This window comes from Nicotiana sylvestris, chromosome 12, assembly GCF_000393655.2.
Source record: "Nicotiana sylvestris chromosome 12, ASM39365v2, whole genome shotgun sequence".
NCBI classification, from domain to species: Eukaryota; Viridiplantae; Streptophyta; class Magnoliopsida; order Solanales; family Solanaceae; genus Nicotiana; species Nicotiana sylvestris.
This window is the reverse complement of record NC_091068.1, coordinates 108,591,247-108,617,289: the sequence shown is the minus strand read 5'-3', so window position 1 is coordinate 108,617,289 and position 26,043 is coordinate 108,591,247. Positions and strand designations below refer to the sequence as shown.

The 26,043-nt window shown below is 35.6% G+C and overlaps 1 protein-coding gene across 1 annotated transcript; it reads left to right on the top strand.

Annotated features, from left to right (window-relative positions):
• Positions 1–20,646: 20,646 nt before the first annotated feature.
• On the top strand, positions 20,647–25,192 carry LOC104239082 (myosin-binding protein 7). Its single transcript, XM_009793610.2, has 4 exons — positions 20,647–20,948; positions 21,490–23,090; positions 24,539–24,585; positions 24,769–25,192. The coding sequence occupies exons 2-4, from the start codon at positions 21,693–21,695 to the stop codon at positions 24,869–24,871; spliced, it is 1,548 nt and encodes a 515-aa protein (XP_009791912.1). The 5' UTR covers positions 20,647–20,948; positions 21,490–21,692; the 3' UTR covers positions 24,872–25,192.
• The last annotated feature ends 851 nt before the right edge of the window (positions 25,193–26,043 follow it).

The following is a 26,043-nucleotide window of genomic DNA, read 5'->3' as shown; positions in this document are numbered from 1 at the left end:
TTCATTCATAAAATTACCCACATGAGACATTTATTTTGTATTTCCTTAGTTTTAATTTGTTGTTCAATTTTTATTTTTTTTATCTAGTAAAACTTAATTTTGTAGTCCTATCCATAGTTTGAGCGTTTTCACCATAATTTTAATCTAAATCTCAAGTTCAAATCGTTTTTCCCTTCTATTTCTAATATTAAATATTTTTAAATTTTTTGCTATTAAATTACCTAATATATAGTATTTTATTTTCTTATGTGGCTTTCATTAACATGCCTCTTTATTTAATATTATAATCTATTTATATCCTTTATTATTATTATATAAATCGATGTATGATTTTTTAATCTTGAAATAAATATTTATTTTATTTAAAATTAATACTCAAAATTATTAAATTGTTTAAATTTATTAATAATATCTTTTAAGAAATTATATATTTACTTTATTTTATTTTTTAAACTAATTCTTAGTATAAATAACCTCGCATATCTCTAATTTATTAATATTTTGATTTTTTAAATTTTTTAATCTATTAAACTTCAGTTATGTGGCCTTATCCACATCATGACCTTTTTTATCATACTTAAAAAAACTTTTTTATATCAAATTTAAATAAGTTTTATCCTTCTTTGTTCTTTATGATAGAAATTTTGATTTTTTTCTCTGTTTGTTTCTTATTTTGCTACTGTATATTCAATACTGAATATTATTAACGTTGTCATGTGCTTTTTATTAGTTTACTTGAATTTAATATCCACTTTTATCACATTCATTTTAATATAATACAAATAATAAATAAAAATTATTTCAATAGTAACATTCACTCTATTGCTCGTATTCTTAAATATGATTTTTCTTATCATATTTTAAAACAAAAAGTCCCATCTCAAATTCAAATATATCTTATTCTTCTATATTCTCCATTGGACCACATTTTCAAAAATCATCTTATACTTTCAAACTTAACCTACCAATACTCAATTCAAATATTAATCGTAAAAACTCTAATTGTTGTAACAATATTTTCACTATTATTTTAAGAAATATTTATTTATGTATAAAATATTTATTTGTCCGAATTGTCAACATTAATATAACCTCATTAATTATATATATTATTTAATATATATATATATATATATTATTTAATTATTTTTCCTACCATAACTGAATTATACACAAAATTTAATTAAAAATACCTATAGTAATGTATATTGTTCACAAATAAGGTCAGATACAAAGTTTGTACTAAATAAAGAATTATTATTTCAACTTAAAATTAATATGTAAGATACAAAACGAAAATTTAATTGATTCTTTCTCAAAAAAGGATACATACCATAACTGAATTATACATAAAATTTTAATTAAAGATACCTACAGTAATGTTTATTGTATCAAAATAAGGTTAGTTACAAAGCTTGATCAATTAATTAAAGTTCGTACCTACCATAATTTATTTCGTCTCTACCATAATTATACAAAAAAAAATGTTAACTAAATTATACAACTAATAGAGATTTGTATCATAATTAAAAAAACAATTCTTATTGAACTACTACTTCCATTAATTATGTTTTCATTTATAATTTAAATTTTTAATGTTATCTTAAAATTATCAAGTGGCTTTTTTTTAGCTTGCCACTTGGCTTAACCTCATGCTTCACTACTCTCCTTTTAATATAATATAAATATTTAATTATTTTTCCTACTATAACTGAATTATACACAAAATTTAATTAAAAATACCTATAGTAATGTATATTGTTCACAAATAATGTCAGATACAAAGTTTGTACTAAATAAAGAATTATTATTTCAATTTAAAATTAATATGTAAGATACAAAACGAAAATTTAATTGATTCTTTCTCAAAAAAGGATACATACCATAACTGAATTATACATAAAATTTTAATTAAAGATACCTACAATAATGTTTATTGTATCAAAATAAGGTCAGTTACAAAGCTTGATCAATTAATTAAAGTTCGTACCTACCATAATTTATTTCGTCTCTACCATAATTATACAAAAAAAATGTTAACTAAATTATACAACTAATAGAGATTTGTATCATAATAAAAAAAACAATTCTTATTGAACTACTACTTCCAATAATTATGTTTTCATTTATAATTTAAATTTTTAATGTTGTCTTAAAATTACCAAGTGGCTTTTTTTTAGCTTGCCACTTGGCTTAACCTCATGCTTCACTACTCTCCTTTTAATATAATGTAGATATTTAATTATTTTTCCTACCATAACTGAATTATACACAAAATTTAATTAAAAATACCTATATTAATGTATATTATTCACAAATAAGGTCAGATACAAAGTTTGTACTAAATAAAGAATTATTATTTCAACTTAAAATTAATGTGTAAGATACAAAACGAAAATCTAATTGATTCTTTCTCAAAAAAGGATACATACCATAACTGAATTATACATAAAATTTTAATTAAAGATACCTACAGTAATGTATATTATATCAAAATAAGGTCAGTTACAAAGCTTGATCAATTAATTAAAATTCATATCTACCATAATTTATTTCGTCCCTACCATAATTATACAAAAAAATGTTAACTAAATTATACTACTAATAGAGATTTGTATCATAATTAAAAAAAACAATTCTTATTGAACTACTACTTCCATTAATTATGTTTCCATTTATAATTTAAATTTTTAATGTTGTCTTAAAAATATCAAGTGGCTTTTTTTTAGTTTGCCACTTGGTTTAACCTCATGCTTCACTACTCTCCTTTTAATATAACTAGTATTAGTACATGTGCGATGCACAGATAAAATCTTAAATATATTACTCATCAAACTTGTGAAATATCTTATTAAGGTACATTAGACATTTTTCTTAAATTTCAATTGTCAACGCAATGAACCTAATAACAACCTTTCTAATAAAAGGAAAAAAAATCATTTAGTCACAAAATAACTTGTTTGTAATCTTCTCTTTTCGCCGGAGCTTCATAAATATTGCCATTTTCCATTTTCCCCCTTCTTCAATTGATATTTGGATATGAGCTATACTTCGCTTATTTTTCTTTATTATATTGTTTTATCAAAGTTGATGCAGTGTTTTATGAACTAATTGTTCTCCTTTTTCATAATTGTCAAACTTGATACAAATTTTCTCTTCAACATCGAAACCCTCTTGGCAAGCTAATTGACAACTCATATGTTCTTCATTTAAAAGTCACTCACTCAAACTTATAAGAAAATAATATTTTATCCATTCTTATATTTGTCCAAATGGGTGGAAAAGGCTAGTTTGGGTTAACTGAAGTCTAGGAAAATGAATCATATTCTAATGTAATTTCTATGAATCATTTTTTTATAAGAACGAATAAAAGAGATAAATTTGGGTTTTGTGAAGAAAAGAGATAAAATTTATTACCTCACATCAAAGGGCAATATTCCTGAAGGCATTGATCGAAATTTTTTATCATGATTCTTATTTAAATATAATTTGATAACCACCTTCACTGTCAAAATTGAAGAAAATATTAATAATGTCAGAAATAACATATGTTTTTCTCTCTTTCTCTGACGCTGTTCCATAAATCAACTACTTTCTACTCCAAGTTCCTATAAGATTTGCAATATGACAAACTAATTGTCGTTCATTTGTATCCCTATACTAATTTAGTATTACAAAGGTACTAAACTAAGTAAGAAAAACACTGATGAGAAGGCAAGGGAAAAAAAGTATCAATACTGCATTTTTTTCTCTCGAAACACTCTTATACGATTGTTTAATTATATTTGTTGAAAATGGGGATTCTAACTCACCATGCCACAATGATCTTTTTCTTTTAATTTTTATTATTGGACTTTTGGTCCAAAACGCGTTCGGAAAGGATTTTTCCCTTCCACTTTTACCACAATGTCAATAAAATATTTCATACCTTTTCTCTTACCTATATTAACTCAAAGCATTAACTTAAAAATTTGGAACATCTGTCTAAAAGGAAAAGGTATTTGCATAGATTGTACTTAAAACAATAATAAAGAAGATAAATTATTTTAATATAATACAAATCTATATTATATTAGGTTTAATACTATTTGCTTATGTTCTTTTTTTCTTTAATTAATACTTGCTTTATTTTCTCACTTTGAAGGAAACCATGAATATTCATTTCCTTATATTCTTTTCGCTAATTAATGGTTAATTTATCTATTTACTTTAAAGGAAATCGTGAATATTATTTGTCATATAATATTACTCTAAATATAGTCACGGACACTCTAATATGCAATTCCTAAGGAAATATTTTCTTTTCAATTATTAATTAAATACAAAAGAATATCAATTAGTAATTTTTTAATATTATACAAATAGAATATAGATATAGATTTTTATTATTTTTTATTTTTCATAAATAAAACTTCAATTTCGTGATATTATCGATAGTTTGAGCATTCTCATCATAGTTTTAAGAAATTTCTAATCTCAAACTCAAATAGTCTGTCCCTTTCATTTCTAATAGTAAATTCTTAATAATTTAACGTAATTTTGCTATTTTTTAAAATCTAATATACAGTCTTATTACGTTTTGTGTGACTTTTCGTTACTTGTAACTTTATTTAATATCATTATCAACTACTATTCTTTAATATAATATAGATAAATATATAATTTTTTTAATCACAAAATAAATATTTATTTTAAAAATATTGCTTGAAAATTTTAAATTATTTAAATTTTAATAATATTTTTAAGTATTGTATATTTACTTTATTTTATTTTCTAAATGTATGATTTATAAATATCCTCATATTATCTCTAATTTATTTTATTATTCAATATTTTTAGTTTTTAATTTTATCTATTAGACTTGAGTTACGTGAACTTATCCATATTATGACTTTTTTATCAAAATATAAAAAAATCTCTCATATCAAATTTAAATTAGTGTTACCCTTTTTCTCTATGATAAAAAATCTGAATTTTTATTTTTTTTTCTATTTATTTTTTATTTTTAATATTATAATATTCAATTCCTAATATTATTACACTGTGATGTGGATCTTTATTAGCTTGTTTGAATTTAATATCTATTTATACCACACTCATTCTATATAATATATATAAAAATTAAATAACTTTCTCATCTCAAATTCAAGTAATTTTTATTATTCTATTTTCTAAATTGGATCGTATTTTCAAAAAATTATGTCATGCTTTCAAACTTAAACTAACTGCACTCAATTATACAAAAATATTTTCTTAATTGCTTGAACAAATTATATCTTGATGTTGTCATAATATTTACGTATAAAATATTTGTTTGCCCGATTTATCAATATTAATATGACTTTATTATTCTTGTTGTTAAAATAATTTTTGCTAATTATTTAATTTTTTCTTACCTTATAAATAATTTGCATACTTTATGTAAGATCTTATTTTGCTTCTTGAATTTATTTAATTTTAGACATAATAAATCTTCAAAATTTTAAGTAAATTTTAGTTTTATTTTATATTTTAACTTACTCCAAAATATAAATAGGCATAGGTTATCTCAATTTACGTATTTTTATATTTTTTATTATAGTTTTAATTAATTTTTTACCTCGATATTTCTAACTAACATAGAAGAAAATCTATGACTGGATCAATATATAGATATAGATATAGATACAAATATACATATAAATACAAATATAGATATGGATATATAAATTAGATTTGTCTAAGATATATTTAGATTATGTATAAGATTCATTAAAATACTTCTATTAATTATGTTTCCATTTATAATTTCTAATTATTAATGTTGTCCTAAAATTGCCAAGTGGCTTTATTTTAGCTTGCCACTTGGCTTAACCAAAATTCATACTACTCTCCTTTTAATATAACTAGTATTAGTACCCGCGCGATGTGCGGATAATCAAAAAGAATGATCTACACCGTAAAGTTTAATATGTTAGTGCTAATACCATCTTTACAACCAAACATTAAAAATATTTTAAGACTCCAGTGAAACTTTCATTCCATCTCCTAGTAAATGTTCTATAAAAAATAATGATACTATACAATTTGTTTGATATGAATGTTCCACGAAAAATAATGATGCTATACAATTTGATTGATATGAAACATGTGCTTAAGGGAATATTTTTGTAGCAACTGCTCATGATATATTGCAGTGCATTTTTCAAATGTTATCCTCTGTATTGAGTCAATGATGAAGGAACATGAATTATGTCAAACATTAGCTTATTCAGAATCAAAATGTACGCGGCAATGCATATGCAAAAACTGATTTCCTGCTAAGGCTCTCTCTTTATTATTGTCTGGCATTTGTGATAATTGAAACTTTTTACTCTTTCTACCATTTCACAGGCTTTGTCTATTAGCATAATGTGACGACCCAAAGGGTCATCACCTATTTTCTTACCCATTATGTGCTTCTGAGGCCTTGAAAACCTCATTTAGAGTCGCTTCGATTTGAGTGCGCAATCCGGGCACGTAGCCGGAAAGCTTAAATATGAAATTCTGTGAAAAATATTAAGTCTTGACTTTAAAATGAATAAATTTGACTTCGGTCAATATTTTGGGTAAACGGACCCGGACCCGTGATTTGATGGTCACGGAGGGTCCGTAGAAAATATGGGACTTGGGCGTATGCCCGGAACTGGAATCCAAGGTCCCTAGCCCGAGAAATGAATTTTTAAGTGAAACTGTTTTCAGAAACTGTTTAAGGAAATTTGAAGTGAAAACTGATTAGAAAGCAATGGTATCGGGCCCGTATTTTGGTTCCGGCGCCCGGTACAGGTCTTATATATGACTTGAGTCATTCCTGTGAAATTTGGTTAAAAGCAGACGTCGTTTGACGTGATCCGGACCTTAATTGGTAAATTTGATGTTTAAAAGAGTTTGGAGAAATTTTATTGATCTCGAGGTTTAATTCGACACTCGTGATGTTATTTTGGTCATTTGAGTACACGAATATGTCCGTAGGATATTTTTGAGGTTGTGTGTATACTTGGGTTAGAGTTTCGAGGGCTCGAGTGAGTTTCGAGTGGGCTCCGGAATGCCTTAGGCTTAGAAAGTCAAATGTTGCAGGTTCAGAAAGTTGTAGGCTCTGAACCCTCTAGTGCGGTCCGCGAGAAATCGCGTGCGACCGCGGAGGGACAAGCGCGGCTACGGTCGCCTTTGTGCAGTCCGCGATGGAAGCTGTGCGGCCGCAGTCGCCTTTGTGCGGTCCGCCCAGGGTGCTGAACTGCAGGTTTTCAGGGAGGGGCCAGCGCGGTCGCCTTTGTGCGGTCCGCGGTGGAGGATGTGCGGCCGCGGTCCATTTGATGCGGTCCACACTGGGGGTCTGAGAGGGGTATAAAAAAACGGGAATTTCAGTTATTTTTCACTTTTTCAAAACCCCAAAACATAAGAGACGATTTTTCAAACAACCTTTCTTCTCCAAAACGTTGGTAAGTGATTTCTAACTCATTTTCTTTACTCCTTAATATCTTTTATCATGATTTCAACTTCAAATCAAAGATTTTCATGAGGGAAATTGGGTGTTTTAGGTAGAACCTAGGTTTTTCTAAAACTGGGGATTTGGACCTCAATTTGAGATCCGATTTCAAAATAAATCATATATTTGGATTCGTGGGGGAATGGGTAATCGGGTTTTGGTCTGAACCTCGGGTTTCGACCATGTGGGCCCAGGGGGTGACTTCTGACTTTTGGGTAAAACTTTAAAAAACTCATTTTCATGCATTGGGGTTGATTCATTTAGCACTTATTGATGTAATTAAGTAACTTGTGACTAGATTCGAGCGGATTGGTGTTGGAATCAAGGGGTAAAGCTATAGTTGAGACTTGAGTGGTGATCAAGGCATCGAGGTAAGTGTTTGGTCTAACCCTAGCTTGAGGGATTAGGAGTTGAGTCATACTTGCTACTTGCTTCTTGTTGAGTACGATGTATAGGCATGGTGACGAGAATCTATACGTTAGTGTTAAGCATGACCGTGAGTCTTAAATTGAAAGTTGTTGTGTTCTTAAATGACACTTGGGTTCTTTACTTAATGATCTTCTATGATTGAGTATTTTCAATAATTGAACTGAGTACAAGTTGAGTTGAGGTTAGTTATAGCTGATTCTCCCTTGCCGGGATGACTAATTCAATATTGTTGTTCCCTTGCTGGGAAAATTATAACATTGTTGTGTTCCCTTGCAGGGAAGTTATTATATCATTTATGATCCCTTGCCGGGATTTCTTGTGATTGTGTGATGAAATGTAAAAGGGAGCGGGTGGTACGCCTACCACAAGATATAATGAAATGGGAGCGGGTGGTACGCCTACCACGAGATATAATGAAATGGGAGCGGGTGGTACGCCTACCACGAGATATAATAAAATGGGAGCGGGTGGTACGCCTACCACAAGATATACTGAAATGGGAGCGGGTGGTACGCCTACCACAAGATATGAGAAATGGGATCGGGTTGCACGCCTACAACAAGATGAAGCTGAAAGTGAACATTGCCTTATTCCTCTTTATCCGTGTTAGAAGTTAAACTGTAGTTTCCTTACTATTCTTTGGTATTCTGTTTTATCTGCTACCCCCGGAGCATGTTTCCCCTTTCCCAGCTTTGATTGCTTATTTACTGTTTACCTTTCCGCCATATAGTATATAACTGCACAGGTTTATCTGGAGTCTGGTCCTAGCCTCATCACTACCTCACCGGGGTTAGGCCAGACACTTACCAGCACATGGGGTCGGCTGTGCTGATACTACACTCTGTGCTCTTTTGCACAGATCCAGGTCTTGGATAGCAGCAGTAGCGCGGGAGCCAGCTTTCAGTCTAGTGAGACACCGAGGTAGCCTTGCAAGCGTCCGTTGGCCCGGCGTCTCCTCTATCATTATTTCAGTCTGTTATCTCATGTATTCGAGACAAACAGTTTATATTTTTCTTTCAAACGGTTGTATTTAGTACTCTTAGAAGTTCGTGAGTAATGTGACACCAGTTCTTGGGTAGAGGCATATGTTGATTTCTGTATTATTGTTCAGTTTCTTTAATTTAAGTCTTCCGTACATTTATTAAATTCCGCTGTTTTCATGCTATCACTGATAATCGTTAAAAGAAGTGATTTGTTATTGAAGTAAGCTGTTAAGGATTGGCTTGCCTAGCTCACATTAGTAGGCACCATCACGACTCCCGAGGGTGGGAAATCTGGGTCGTGACAAGTTGGTATCAGAGCTCTAGGTTATATAGGTCTCACAACTCAAGGACAAGCTCAGTAGAGTCTGAGGGATCGGTACGGAGACGTCTGTATTTATCCCCCAAAGGCTACAGAGTTAGGAAAATCTCACATTTGTTCTTTCTTGTCGTGCAGATTTGCTCCTCAAATGCTAATTGGATTTCTACTCTGTTCTTTCGCAGATAGTGAGAACACGCGCTTTTTCATCTACTGCTCAGCAGCCCGAGCCCCCAGCAGCAGCTCCCACTAGGGGTAGAGGCCGAGGCTGTGCTAGAGGCCGAGGTAGGGGCAGAGTTCAGCTCCGAGCAGCAGCACCAGTGGCGGAGCCTCAGGTTGATTTTGAGGAGGAGGTTAGTTCTGGTGGGCCCAGCTCAGGTCCCCGAGGGGTTTATTGCTACCCCCAGTTCTTCAGGACGCACTGGTCTGATTGGTGGGCCTCATGGAGAGTGTCACCCGAGCAGGTTTGCTTCCTGTAGCCCCAGCCACTTCTCAAGCTGGAGGAGGGGCTCAGACTCCTACTACACGCACTCCGAAGCAGGTAGCTCCTCAGATTCAGACTCCAGCGGTTCAGCCAGTGGAGCAGTTCAGCCGGGTGTAGTAGCTCAGACCGGTGATGGAGCGGCTATGTCTGCCGATGCTTTGTGGAGGCTGGATAGGTTCACCAAGATCTTCACTACTACTTTCAATGGTGCTTCTTCTGAGGATCCCCAAGATTTTCTATATAGCTGTCACGAGGTTCTTAGGAACATGGGAATTGTTGAGACAAATGGGGTCGATTTTGCTACATTACGCTTGTCTAGATCTGCCAAGACTTGGTGGAGGGATTATTGCTTAGCTAGGCCAGCCAGGTCGCCATCTTTGACTTGGGAGCAGTTTGCAGTATTGTTTTTGGAGAAGTTTCTCCCCGTTACTCAGAGAGAGGCCTATCGGAGGCAGTTCGAGTGCCTCCAGCAGGGTTCTATGACGGTCACCCAGTATGAGACCAGGTTCATCGACTTAACTCGCCATGTTATTGTCATACTTCCTACCGAGAGAGAGAGGGTGAGGAGGTTTATCGATGGTCTTATTCAGCCGATTCGTCTTCAGATGGCCAAGGAGGCCGGGAGTGAGATCACTTTTCAGGAAGCAGCCAATATGGCCCGTAGAGTTGAGATGGTTCTGTCGTAGGGAGGTGGTCAGGGGTCGGATAAGAGGCCCCGTCATTCAGGCAGATTCAGTGGTACCTCATCTAGAGGTAGAGATTCATATGGTAGAGGCCATCCTCCTAGGCCCTTTCAGTCAGCTCTTCAGGCTTTATACGGTGCTTTAGGTGGCCGTGGTCCTCCGATTTAGTATTCTAATCAGCAGTCCTTCAGTGCACCACCAACGCCTATCAATGCACCGCCGCTTCAAGTTTTCAGGGTTGTCAGCCCCAGCAGCCGAGGGCTTGTTTTACTTGTGGTGACACGAGGCACATTGCTAGGTATTGCCCTCGGGCTTCGAGCAGTTCTCCGCATCAGGGTTCCCGTGCTATGGTTCAGCCACCAAATGTTCCACAGCCCACCCAGCCAGTTAGAGGTGGGGGGTAGAGGTGCTAGAGGTGGAGGTAGAGGTCCTAGAGGTGGAGCTCAAGCGGCCAGAGGTGGAGGCCAGCCAGTTGCAGGTCGTCCCAGAGAGGTAGTTCAAGGGTGGTGGGCCCCAACCCCGATGTTATGTTCTCCCAGCCAGGCCCAAGGTTGAGGCTTCAGATGTAGTTATTACAGGTACAGTTCTGGTTTGTGATAGAGATGCTTCAGTGTTATTTGATCCAGGGTCTACATACTCATATGTGTCATCTTATTTTGCACTGTATCTGGTCATGCCTAGTGATTCGTTGAGTATTCCTGTTTATGTGTCTACACCGGTGGGTGATTCTATTGTGGTAGATCGAGTCCATCGCTCTTGTGTAGTCATGATTGGAGGTCTTGAGGCTCGTGTGGATTTGTTGCTTCTAGACATGGTCGATTTCGATGTCATATTGGGGATGGACTGGCTATCACCTTACCACGCTATCTTGGACTGTCACGCCAAGACCGTGACCTTAGCTTTACCGGGTATGCCTCGTTTAGAGTGGAGAGGGACTCTTGGATATTCTACCCGTAGCGTCATTTCTTATGTGAAGGCTCGGCGTATGGTCAAGAAGGGGTGCTTGGCCTATTTAGCTTATGTTCGTGATTCTAGTGCGGGGGTTTCCTCTATTGATTATGTGCCTGTGGTTCGTGAGTTTCCTAAGGTATTCCCTTCAGACTTGTCGGGTATGTCGCCCGACAGGGATATTGACTTTTGTATTGATTTGGCTCCGGGCACTCAGCCCATTTCTATTCCGCCGTATTGCATGGCCCCGCTTGAGTTGAAAGAGTTGAAGGAGAAGTTGCAAGACTTTCTTGAGAAGGGTTTCATTAGACCCAGTGTTTCGCCTTGGGGTGCGCCGGTGTTGTTTGTTAAGAAAAAGGATGGTTCGATGAGAATGTGCATTGATTACCGGCAGTTGAACAAGGTCACCATCAAGAATAAGTATCCACTGCCGAGGATCGATGATTTGTTCGATCAGCTTCAGGGTGCCAGGTATTTTCAAAGATCGACTTGAGATCTGGCTACCATCAGTTGAGGATTAGGGCATCCGATGTCCCTAAGACAGCTTTCTACACTCGGTACGAGCATTATGAGTTCTTGGTCATGTCATTTGGGTTGACAAATGCCCCAGCGGCTTTTATGGATTTGATGAACCGAGTGTTCAGGCCTTATTTGGACTCGTTCATGATAGTCTTCATTGATGATATTTCGATATATTCCCGCAGCCAGGAGGAGCACGAGCAGCATCTCAGAGGGGTTCTTCAGACTCTGAAGGATAGTCAGTTATATGCTAAGTTCTCGAAGTGTAAGTTCTGGCTGAGTTCAGTTGCATTTATGGTTCATGTTGTATCAGCAGAGGGTATTCAGGTTGATCCGAAGAAGATTGAGGCAGTCAAGAACTGGCCTAGACCAATATCAGCTATAGAGATTCAGAGTTTCTTGGGATTGGCAGGCTACTATCGTTAGTTTGTGGAGGGGTTCTCATATATTGCAGCCCCGATGACCAGGTTGACCTAGAAGGGTGCCCAGTTCAGATGGTCGGACGAGTGTGAGGCGAGCTTTCAGAAGCTCAAGACAACTCTGACTACCGCACCGGTGTTGGTTTTGCCCACAGGTTCAGGGCCTTACACAGTTTATTGCGATGCTTCCCGTATTGGGCTTGGTGCAGTGTTGATGCAGGATGACAAGGTTTTAAGATTCATGAGAAGAACTATCGGGTCCATGATTTAGAGTTGGCAGCCATTGTTCATGCATTGAAGATTTGGAGGCATTATCTGTATGGCATGGCATGTGAGGTGTTCACTGATCACAAGAGTCTTCAGTATTTGTTCAAGCAAAAGGAGTTGAATTTGAGGCAGAGGAGATGGTTGGAGTTGTTGAAGGATTATGATATCACTATCTTATATCAGCCGGGAAAGGCCAACGTGGCCGATGCTCTGAGTAGAAAGTCAGCCAGCATGGGCAGTCTGGCTTATATTCTGGTTGGTGAGAGGCCGCTTGCGTTGGATGTTTAGGCTTTGGCCAATCGATTCATGAGATTGGATATCTCTAAGCTTAGTCGAGTATTATCTTGCACGATCGTTCGATCTTCATTATTGGAGCGTATCCGTGATCAACAGTTTGATGATCCCCATTTGCGTGTCCTTAGAGACACGGTGTAGTGTGGAGGTGCCAAGCAGGTTACCTTAGGTGATGATGGAGTTTTGAGATTGCAGGGGCGAGTTTGTGTGCCTAATGTGGATGGGCTTCGAGAGTTTATTTTAGAGGAGGCCCATAGTTCCCGGTACTCTATTCATCCAGGTGCCGCGAAGATCTATCAGGATTTGCGGCAGCATTATTGGTGGCATAGAATAAAGAAGGATATTATTGCATATGTGGCTCGATGTTTGAATTGTCAACAGGTTAAGTATGAGCATCAGAGGCCTGGTGGATTGTTTCAGAGGATTGAGCTTCCCGAGTGGAAGTGGGAGCGGATCACTATGGACTTCGTTACTGGACTTCTGCTGACTCGGAAGAAGTTCAACGTAGTTTGGGTCATTGTTGATAAGCTGACTAAGTCAGTGCATTTCATTCCTGTGGCAGTCTCCTAATCATCCGAGAGGTTAGCTGAGATCTATATTCGGGAGATTGTTCGCCTTCATGGTGTGCCTGTGTCTATCATTTCGGACCAAGGTATGCAGTTTATCTCGCGTTTCTGGAGAGCAGTTCAGCGAGAGTTGGGCACTCAGGTGGAGTTGAGTACAACCTTTCATCCCCAGACGGACGGCCAGTCCGAGCAGACTATTCAGATTCTGGAGGATATGCTCTGAGCTTGTATCATTGATTTTGGAGGTTCGTGGGATTAGTTTTTGCCTTTAGCAGAGTTTGCCTACAACAACAGCTACCAGTCGAGTATCCAAATGGCTCCTTATGAGGCTTTGTATGGTAGGCGATGTCGATCTCCGGTTGGATGGTTTGAGCCGGGGGAGGCTCGGTTGTTGGGTACGGATCTGGTTGAGGAGGCCTTGGACAAGGTCAGGATCATTCAGGAGAGGCTTCATACGGCTCAGTCTATGCAAAAGAGTTATGCAGACCGCAAAGTTCGAGATGTGGCTTTTATGGTTGGTGAGCGGGTATTGCTCCGAGTGTCGCCTATGAAGGGCGTGATGAGATTCGGGAAGAAGGGCAAGTTTAGCCCTAGGTTCATTCGTCCATTTGAGATTCTTGATCGAGTGGGAGAGGTGGCTTATAGACTTGCATTGCCACCTAGCTTATCAGTCGTGCATCCAGTATTTCATGTGTCCATGCTTCGGAAGTATCACGGCGATCCATCCCACGTGTTAGATTTCAGTACTGTCCAGTTGGACAAGAACTTGTCTTATGAGGAGGAGCCGGTGGCTATTCTAGACCGGCAGGTCCGTCAGTTGAGATCGAAGAGTTTACCTTCGGTTCGTGTTCAGTGGAGAGGTCAGCCTCCTGAGGCATCGACCTGGGAGTCCGAGTTCGATATATGGAGCCGTTATCCTCATTTATTCCTCGACTCAGGTACTTCCTTCTTCTGTCTGTTCGAGGACGAACAATTGTTTTAGAGGTGGAGAATGTGACGACCCAAAGGGTCATCACCTGTTTTCTTACCTATTATGTGCTTCCGAGGCCTTGAAAACCTCATTTAGAGTTGCTTCGATTTACGTGCGCAATTCAGGCGCATAGCCGGAAAGCTTAAATATGAAATTCTGTGAAAAATGTTAAGTCTTGACTTTAAAATGAATAAATTTGACTTCGGTTAACATTTTAGGTAAACAGACCTGAACCCGTGATTTGACGGTCCCGGAGGGTCCGTAGGAAAATATGAGACTTGGACGTATGCCCGGAATCAGAATCCGAGGTCCCTAGCCCGAGAAATGAATTTTTAAGTGAAACTGTTTTCAGAAATTGTTTAAGGAAATTTGAAGTGAAAACTGATTAGAAAGCAATGGTATAGGGCCCGTATTATGGTTCCGGTGCCCAGTACAGGTCTTATATATGACTTGAGTCATTCCTGTGAAATTTGGTTAAAACGGATGTCGTTTGACGTGATCCGGACCTTAATTGATAAATTTGATGTTTAAAAGAGTTTTGAGAAATTTTATTGATCTCGAGGTTTAATTCGACGCTCGTGATGTTATTTTGGTCATTTGAGTACACAAATATGTCCGTAGGATATTTTTGAGGTTGTGTGTATACTTGGGTTGGAGTTTCAAGGGCTTGGGTGAGTTTCGAGTGGGCTCCGGAATGCCTTAGGCTTAGAAAGCCAAATGTTGCAGGTTTAGGAAGTTGCAGTCTCTGAACCCTCTAGTGCGGTCCGCGAGAAATCGCGTGTGACCACGGAGGGGCCAGCGCGGCTGCGGTCGCCTTTGTGCGGTCCGCGCTGGAGGCTGTGCGGCCGCAGTCGCCTTTGTGCGGTCCGCCCAGGGTGTTGAACTGCAGGTCTTCAGGAAAGGGCCAGCACGGCCGCGGTCGCCTTTGTGCGGTCCGCGGTGGAGGCTGTGCAGCCGCGGTCCATTTGATGCGGTCCGCACTGGGGGTCTGAGAGGGATATAAAAAAATGGGAATTTTAGTTATTTTTCACTTTTTCAAAACCCCAAAACATAAGAGGCGATTTTTCAAGCAACCTTTCTTCTCCAAAACGTTGGTAAGTGAATTCTAACTCATTTTCTTCACTCTTTAATATCTTTTAACATGATTTCAACTTCAAAACAAAGATTTTCATGGGGGAAATTGGGTGTTTTGGGTAGAACCTAGGTTTTTCTAAAAGTGGGGATTTGGACCTCAATTTGAGGTCCGATTTTAAAATAAATTATATATTTGGATTCATGGGGGAATGGGTAATCGGGTTTTGGTCCGAACCTCGGGTTTCGACCACGTGGACCCGGGGGGGGGAAGGGGGTGATTTCTAACTTTTGGGTAAAACTTTAGAAAACTCATTTTCATGCATTTGGGTTGATTCATTTAGCACTTATTGATGTAATTAAGTAACTTGTGACTAGATTCGAGCGGATTGGTGTTGGAATCAAGGGGTAAAGCTATAGTTGAGACTTGAGTGGTGATCAAGGCATCGAGGTAAGTGTTTGGTCTAACCCTAGCTTGAGGGATTAGGAGTTGAGTCATACTTGCTACTTGCTTCTTGTTGAGTACGACGTATAGACATAGTGACAAGAATCTATACGTTGGTGTCAAGCATGAACGTGAGTCTTAAATTGATTGTTGTTGTGTTCTTATGGGTGCTTTACTTAATGATCTTCTATGATTGAGTATTTTCAATAATTGAACTGAGTATAAGTTGAGTTGAGGTTAGTTATAGCTGATTCTCCCTTGCCGGGATGACTAATTCAATATTGTTGTTCCCTTGCCGGAAAAATTATAATATTGTTGTGTTCTCTTGCAGGGAAGTTATTATAACATTTATGATCCATTGCCGAGATTTTTTGTGATTGTGTGATGAAATGTAAAAGGGAGCGGGTGGTACGCCTACCACAAGATATAATGAAATGGAAGCGGGTGGTACGCCTACCACGAGATATAATGAAATGGGAGCGGGTGGTACACCTACCACAAGATATAATGAAATGGGAGCGGGTGGTACGCCTACCACGAGATATAATAAAATGGGAGTGAGTGGTACGCCTACCACAAGATATACTGAAATGGGAGCGGGTGGTACGCCTACCACAAGATATGAGAAATGGGATCGGGTTGCACGCCTGCAACAAGATGAAACTGAAAGTTACCTTATTCCTCTTTATTCGTTTTAGAAGTTAAACTGTAGTTTCCTTACTATTCTTTGGTATTCTGTTTTATCTGCTACCCCCGGAGCATGTTTCCCCTTTTCCAGCTTTGATTGCTTATTAACTGTTTACTTTTCCACCATATAGTATATAACTGCACAGGTTTATCTGGAGTCTGGTCCTAGCCTCGTCACTACCTCACCGGGGTTAGGCCAGACACTTACCAGCACATGGGGTCGGCTGTGCTGATACTACACTCTGTGCTCTTTTGCACAGATCCAGGTCTTGGACAGCAGCAGTAGCGCGGGAGCCAACTTTCAGTCCAGTGAGACACTGAGGTAGCCTTGCAAGCGTCCGCAGGCCTGACGTCTCCTCTATCTTTATTTCAGTCTGTTATCTCATGTATTCGAGACAAACAATTTATATTTTTCTTTCAAACGGTTGTATTTAGTACTCTTAGAAGTTCGTGAGTAATGTGATACCACTTCTTGGGTAGAGACATATGTTGATTTCCGTATTATTGTTCAGTTTCTTTAATTTAAGTCTTCCGTACATTTATTAAATTCCGCTGTTTTCATGCTATCACTAATAATCGTTAAAAGAAGTGATTTGTTATTGAAGTAAGCTTTTAAGGATTGGCTTGCCTAGCTCACATTAGTAGGTGCCATCACGACTCCCGAGGGTGAAAAATCCAGGTCGTGACACCTAACACTGTCTATTGCGAAGAGCTGATAAATTTAGCTATTCAAACCATAAATGAAGCCGGTGGAAGGGTTGATTATGCTGAGGTGAGAACTTGAACAATAATAATATATTTCATATGGATATAAACAATAGAATACCAACTGGGAACTCAATCTGTTCCCAATATCAAAAATTGATGGAACCCATGTAATTTTCAGTTTCACTATATGCTTGATGGTCTTAATTTTCAGATTATTTGGTCCAACCACAATGTTTTTCATAACGTACAATCCCATTTCATGTATTTTTGTTTTGAAAATACGCATAACAGCTCTTCCAATAGTTGCATGAATTCGATCTCCCTAAAATAAAAAATGTGAAAAGAAATTTAAGTTAGTAAGGCGCATAAGTTGAAGAAAATACATCACAACTCGAAAAAAATAACAACATGTAAAAGAGTATGCACCTTTTCATCTTGAATAATTAATTCAATTGAATTAAAATTTTCTGGTTTCTCGCGGTCTGGAATGTTCCATAATCTAACAACACGAACCTTCAAATTCCAACTCATTTTGGACATTGATATTTCGCTGATATAGTTATAGTTTGGAGTCAAACTTTGCAAAAGTTTGCGTGGAAGCTAAACCCTAAGCAATGTAGAGAAGCCAACCCTAAAAAAAAGTTGCTTAAATAAAAATTTCTAAGGAAAGAGTAAACCAATTTTTATGTATATGAAATCCTAATATTTAAAAAACATGTATAAATCAATTTGTATATGTGAGTTCTAAAGAAATGATATGAATCTTTTATTTTTTAGCTTTTGGCATTTTTTTAAATTTTCAACGTTTTTTTGTGGTTAATTAAAATTTGTTAACCACCAAACCTTAATTTTTCTTGTCTTTTTCCTTTGTTCGTGTTTTTAATACTATTTCCTTTAATATAATATAAATGTAAGATACAAAATGTTTATTTAATTATTTCATTCTTAAAAAAAAATACATACCATAACTGAATTATACACAAAATATAATTAAAGATACATATAATAATGTATATTGTTCGCAAATAAGATCAGATACAAAGCTTGTACTAAATATAGAATTATTATTTCAACTTAAAATTAATGTGTAAGATACAAAATGAAAATTTAGTTGATTCTTTCTCAAAAAAGGATACCTACCATAATTGAATTATACACAAATTTAAGTAAAAATACCTATAGCTATAATATATTTGTTTGCTTAATGAAAGTTGCATCCCTCTTTGTGTATGTCCAACAGATTCTCAAAAATAGAATATTTTTAGTTTAAATATTCAAATAATTGGCTTTGATTTATTAAAGAATGAAATTCATTTTACAAAAAATCTTGGACTACTACTTTCATTAAATATTTTTCCATTTATAATCCAATTTTTTTTTTTGTCTTAAAATTTCCAAGTGGCTTCATTTTAGCTTGCCACTTGGTTTAACCACATTGCAAACTACTCTCCTTTTAATATAATATAGATATAGATTTCTAAATTGGATCGTATTTTCAAAAATTTATGTCATGCTTTCAAACTTAAACTAACTGCACTCAATTCAAATATTAATCATACAAAAATATTTTCTTAATTGTTTGAACACATTATATATTGATGTTGTCGTAATATTTACCTATAAAATATTTGTTTGCCCGATTTATCAATATTAATATGACTTTATTATTCTTGTTATTAAAATAATTTTTGCTAATTATTTAATTTTTTCTTACCTTATAAATAATTTGCATACTTTATGTAAGATCTTATTTTGCTTCTTGAATTTATTTAATTTTAAACATAATAAATCTTTAAAATTTTAAGTAAATTTTAGTTTTATTTTATATTTTAACTTACTCCAATATATAAATAGTCATAGGTTATCTCAATTTACGTTTTTTAATATTTTTTATTATAGTTTTTAATTAATTTTTTACCTCGATATTCTAACTAACATAGAAGAAAATCTATGACTAGATATATTTATAGATATAGATTATATATATATATATATATATATATATATATATATAGAGAGAGAGAGAGAGAGAGAGAGAGAGAGATATATCTATCTATCTATCTATCTATCTATCTATCTATCTCTCTCTCTCTCTCTCTCTCTCTCTCTCTCTCTCTCTCTCTATATATATATATATATATATATATATATATATATATATATAGAGAGAGAGAGAGAGAGAGAGAGAGAGAGAGAGAGAGAGAGAGAGAGAGAGAGATAGATAGATAGATAGATAGATAGATATATAAATTAGATTTGTCTAAGATATATTTAGATTATGTATAAGATTCATTAAACTACTTCTATTAATTATGTTCCCATTTATAATTTCTAATTATTAATATTGTCCTAAAATTGCCAAGTGGCTTCATTTTAACTTGCCACTTGGCTTAACCAAAATGCATACTACTCTTCTTTTAATATAATATAGATTTCTAAATTGGATCGTATTTTCAAAAATTTATGTCATGCTTTCAAACTTAAACTAACTGCACTCAATTCAAATATTAATCATACAAAAATATTTTCTTAATTGTTTGAACACATTATATCTTGATGTTGTCGTAATATTTACGTATAAAATATTTGTTTGCCCGATTTATCAATATTAATATGACTTTATTATTCTTGTTATTAAAATAATTTTTGCTAATTATTTAATTTTTTCTTACCTTATAAATAATTTGCATACTTTATGTAAGATCTTATTTTGCTTCTTGAATTTATTTAATTTTAAACATAATAAATCTTTAAAATCTTAAGTAAACTTTAGTTTTATTTTATATTTTAACTTACTCCAAAATATAAATAGTCATAGGTTATCTCAATTTACGTATTTTTATATTTTTTATTATAGTTTTTAATTAATTTTTTACCTCGATATTTCTAACTAACATAGTAGAAAATTTATGACTAGATCAATATACAAATATAGATATAGATACAAATATACATATAAATATAAATATAGATATATATATATATATATATAAATTAGATTTGTCTAAGATATATTTAGATTATGTATAAGATTCATTAAACTACTTCTATTAATTATGTTCTCATTTATAATTTCTAATTATTAATGTAGTCCTAAAATTGCCAAGTGATTTTATTTTAGCTTGCCACTTGACTTAATCAAAATAGATACTACTCTCCTTTTAATATAATATAGACAGATATAGATATTACTACGACTTATCTAATGATAAAATGCTAATCAAACATTAGCACGCGGTTTCAGTTGTACTATCCGAAGAAAACTCTCGACCAAAATTTCCCCTTGCAGTTAAAATTCCATTTTCACCCCTTTTTCTTTTCCTCTCTAAATCATCCCACATTTTCCCTTGCAAAAGAAATAGAGAGAAAAGAAAAAGAAAATTAGAACACATCAGTCTTATCAATTTCTACATTACAAATTGGAAAAAAAAAATCAAGGGGTTTTAAAATTCCCTTTCTTTTCTCTCTCCCACGTTTGATTTCGTTTCTCTCCTCTATCTCTCCCCCCTTCCCCCTCTGTATTTTCGTTTCCCTCGTTTCCCTTAATATCTCCAATTCTCCGGGAAGCTGGAATTATAGTTTCCATTTTCCCGGGAGAAATTCATCTCCAATTCTCAGCGACGCTACACATGTTCATTTTCTCTTTTTTCTCCAGGTACCTTAATTAATTTTATGATGCTTTTATTTTTTTATGCGCATTTTATTATGGATATTTTGTTCGTATATGTGCATGGATATGCATTTGGTGGATGTTTTATTATTTTTGTTTGGTGTGTCTTATAAGGAAAAATAATCTCGACGTAAGGTGCTGTATTATTGATTTATTACATTTTGTTTCGGGTATAGAACTCTGAATAATTTATGGGAACGATGTATTTTTGGTGTCTGATCAGCTTGTATGTACCTTGATTATTTCACCAGCCACCTGCTAACTCCTACCAGCACAAATACATTGTGTAATTGTGTTTTTCCTTTTTTTTTATAACGGTGGTGATGTAGTATTATTTTGTACAACATAAAATGTGGAAAAAGATGTATCAACATTGCCAGTATAAAGGTATTGCACATAGCAATCCATGTAAATTACGTATTATTCATCTCCATCCATTTTTTTTTTTTGGAGTACAACATTGTAAACCTAACTTAAGGTACTGTGCCTAGGCTTACAATTGAGAAATTTTGGTTGTTTTTTGTAGGAATTTGCATTCTGTCTGGCAACTGAGGAAAGGGGGAATTCATCATATTTGAATTCGAGGGATATACTTGCACATACATGAACAATCTATCAAAGAGGGAGGGATTGAGAGCTTGTTGTACAGGATTAATCAACCTTTTCGTTTGTGAAATTTCTGTTTTTGGTTTTTCAATTGAGGCTGTTGATTTGAATGTGCATTAGAATATGGATTCTCAAAATTCGCCCCCAACGACCAGCCAGGTCAACTGCTGTGATTGCGGGTGCAGTTGTTCTGTGATGAATAGGTCCTACACGGGGACTTGGCTCCGGTCTGTGAAGCGAAAATTTGATGAATATAATGAGAATAAGTTCATGATCCCAGGATTTGTCTTACCTCTAAATGCTCGTATTGAAATCGAAAATGAATGTACAGCACTTAGGGAAATGGTAGGTAAGCAACAACAGACAATTCAGGATTTAAGTGCTGAGTTGGAGGAAGAAAGAAACGCGTCCTCCTCGGCCGCGAACGAGGCAATGTCAATGATTTTGAGGCTGCAAGGAGAAAAGGCAGAGGTTCAGATGGAATTTAAACAATTCAAGAGGTACACTGAGGAGAAAACGGCGCATGATCAACAGGAGATAATGGCGTTGGAGGATTTATTATACAAGAGGGAACAAACAATTCAATCATTGACTTGTGAGGTGCAAATGTATAAGCATAGAATGATGAGTTATGGACTCACAGAATCTGAGGCTGATGGTGATTGTGAGACGGAAAAGGGCCATTTTAGTCGGAACAATAGTATGTCCGAGACTATCAATGGACAATTCGAAGTTCCTCCATTTGATTACCCGCCATTGAAATGCATTATTAATGAGAATCAAGTATACACAGAGGTTGATAATGAGGTTGTTGATGTTGAGAAATATGCATTTGAAGAGACCCCTCGTTCATGCGATCAATTGCGCGATTTGGAGCATAGGATCAATCAGTTGGAGAGGACGCCAAGAAGTACCGATGGGGATCTTTTCAAGACCAACATACTTGAAAAAGTGATAGTTGGTCATTCCCCAAGGAGGACTAGACATCTTAGAAAGTTTTCAACTGACAGTTTAGGTTCTCCCTTTGTTACAACTAAAGAAATTAACTCAGATTTCATCTCAGATTCTCCAAGGTTTGGTGGAAGTATTAGAAAAGCAGAATTTTCACAAACAGAAGAGCGTTCAAACTTGAGGAAGGTGGATAATTCATCAGAAGTTGGAGATGACATGAGTGACCGAGTTTACACAATTGATTCTGTACATCAGAGGGCTGGATATGATGGTGTGCCAGAGCCCAAGGCTTCAGTTGGAATGGTTGACGATTATACCCCGAGGGATTCATTGAATCATACAGATTTTGGAGATCCAGAGGTCACGAAGTTGTACCTTAGGCTTCAGGCACTTGAGGCTGATCGGGAATCAATGAGACAGGCTATGATTGCTGTGCGAACTGATAAAGCACAGGTGATATTGCTCAAGGAGATTGCTCATCAATTATGCAAAGAAATGTCCCCAGCCGTGAGAAGACCTTCGAGAAAGCCATCTGTAATTGCCAGCTTTTCTTTCATATCCGTATTCAAGGTATGATATTAATCTTTGATCAACTTTTTCGGTTTTCCAGTAACTACATTTTCACATTTATAATGATGCCTAAGGTCGTTGTCCTGCTTGAAAAAACAAATTTTGGGTCATTGCAAGCACAGTAGTAGCAACTATTTGACTGTAAACATATATTGATTCCATTTGATTGAGTCTGTAAATTAATTACCCCATTCATGGCGATGACTAAATACTGTAATTACTTTCTTTGGTAATAATCTTGAGATTCTTAAAAACGATTATTTTCCTGTACATTTTCTGCTGAGCATGAGCCGACAAACCTGAGTTTGGGTCGCTTAAAAAGAGAAAAATGAGAATGGGTTGGATTGTCTCTTTTCAAAACCTCTACTAGACCTTGAGTTAGCTTCTGTGGGCATTGTTTTTTTCTCTTGGACCAATTATGGGTGAGGTCTAGTATGGCTGAGAGCTGGTATATTGGAGTAATTTATGGTTAAGATTCAATAATATTTCCATCTTCCAAGTACACTTAAATCTTCAGTCAAGTCGTCCGATGATATCAGTGGATTAGTGTCTCGTGCTTATGTCTAAATAAGATGTTGAGCCCATCACAATGGGAAGAGCTGGTGCAAACCCATGTAAACCCAGAAGAATCACATTTCAAATGGTATGTTAGACAAGGTTACTTGTGATGTCAATTTGAGACTACTTAAATCTTGATGCATTTTCACAGGCATCTTCCTTTATATCCATGTTTGTCCATATTGACATGGACGATGAAACACAGGTCCCTTCTTTAGTTCCTTTTGATGGGCATCTTGGACAATAACAGATGTGCTAGGACTAATTCCCTTTTTTGGATTATTTTTTCTTATTTCTTACGGAGAGAAGGGGTTCTAGGGACAACAAATCATTAGTACCATGTGAATTTTCCTCTATTATATTGATGACACTAAAAGCAAACAAGGTAGACGTAAAGTCATGTAGTTAAGCTGTCTCAAAAGAACTACAATCCCTAAAGCTAATGCAGACCTAGCTTAGAATAGACACAATGGTACAAAATGAACCATATATTAGTATAAACTAGTAGGACTCATGCTGTTACACACATTTGGTTTGGTTTAACGTTAAGTGGGAGATTGAGAGAACCTCCTAGTTTATAGAACTTCCTGTTTTGCCTTAAAAGGATAAAATATTTACCTGCACTGGATGACTTTGGTCCGAATATAGTGGAATGGATATAGAGGATTCATCAAGCCGATCTCAATTAGTTTGGGATTGAGACATTGATTGATTCTCGAGCTGCTCTTTCCTTTACCTTTTTAAGGGAGAGGACGGATGAGGTGAAAATTAGCAAAATGATTTGTTTTATTCTTACATCAAAATTTCTCACCTGCCTTACTCCCCCCGGTTTCTTTTGTGTTCTGAGTTATAACTTAAGCTGATTTATTTTTGTATTCTTTTTTATGCAGTGGATCGAATCTTTTGTTTTGTGGAGAAGAAAAGCACGCAGATGCAAGTGAGTTGCTCAATACAATTTGGTTTCTTATCAAGAAATTGTTTCTATACTAATTCAACTTCTTATAATTCCCTTACCATATAAAAGAAAACAATCAACCTATTTCCCTTTTTGCCTGCTTGAGTTAGTTTCTTGTTTGGGCAAGTTCTAGTTGGCACTCGATTAAATCTTGATACTTGTCAGGTACATGTTTGGATCGTCGGCCAGCAATGCAGGCTTGCTAATGCTTTTAGACAAGGGACCTCGTGTGGGGCAGTGGAGATGTCTGTCGAGTACACAGGTGTAAAACCAGCTCCTAGTTAGTCCACATCGATTACTGAAGACTGTATCAGAAACGTCAGTGCGAAATGGATTGTAGTCAGAGTAATTGCTTTTTCATGTTATTTTCTTTTCCTCCCTATATTCCTTGCTGCTGCAAATTTGGGTTCACTGTGCGTCGTAAACAATTAGCTGAACCAGTGGCATCGAAAATATAGATGTTCCACTGCCAGGTTGGGACTTGTGAATAACTGTGATCATATATGGCTTGTTTGGATTCTCTCAAGTTTTTTTTTTCTTTTTTCTGTATATTACAATTTGTGAATGAATTTTTTCTTTTGTTACTTTTTCTTTTTGTCAATCAGATGTTAGTGCTACTGGACTTTTGTAATCGTGGTCGAAGAACTTCCTTCTTATTCATGTAGACTTAGTCCAAGACTGACTAAGGTTAATAAAGCCTAGCCGGAACCTTCTATGTTTACATAATGTTGTTTTAGTTTCTGGTGAAATAGGGCGAATCCTCAAAAATGGAATTGGAAATTCTTGGAATTTCACTTCGCGAAATGCACTCTGGTGTTTTACCTTCAAGTGAATTTTTTATTTTCTTTTTCTTTACCTTGATGTTGTACTACAATTACAGTTACAAATTGGAGTACTACGTAGTAGCCTTTACTCTTTAGCACCTATCTCATGCCAATTATTCAATCATTTCCTTCCACATAAAGTAACCAAGGACTTGGAAAAAATAGAACCTGAGAAGGCCTCAACATAATAAATCTACCACTAGACTCGAAACATCCAACCAACTGTGATGAATAGGACTAATAAGTAACATGTGTTAATACATTTTTTTGGTTTTCCATTCGGCGTTCGGTATCCATATTGCGGTCCGATTAAATCTGGATTCGTGCCGAGAAGTCCCACATTGGGGTAAAGCGCTTCCTAACAAAGGCGACTCCCTACCCAGAAACTCAAACTCGAGACCTCTGATTAAGGATTGCTCCTGCTAGAGGAAGAACTCATAATCAAAGGCCTATTTATCCTTATTATTCCGAAAGGAATTAGGATTTGGAATATCTAAATTTAAGGTAGCCGTGTATATAATCTCATGAAGATGAATTTGACCACCAAATTATCCATGACGATCTCATCCTTAATCTGAGAGACCAGGTTTGGCTGCATGAAAGTGTCGTCGGAAAG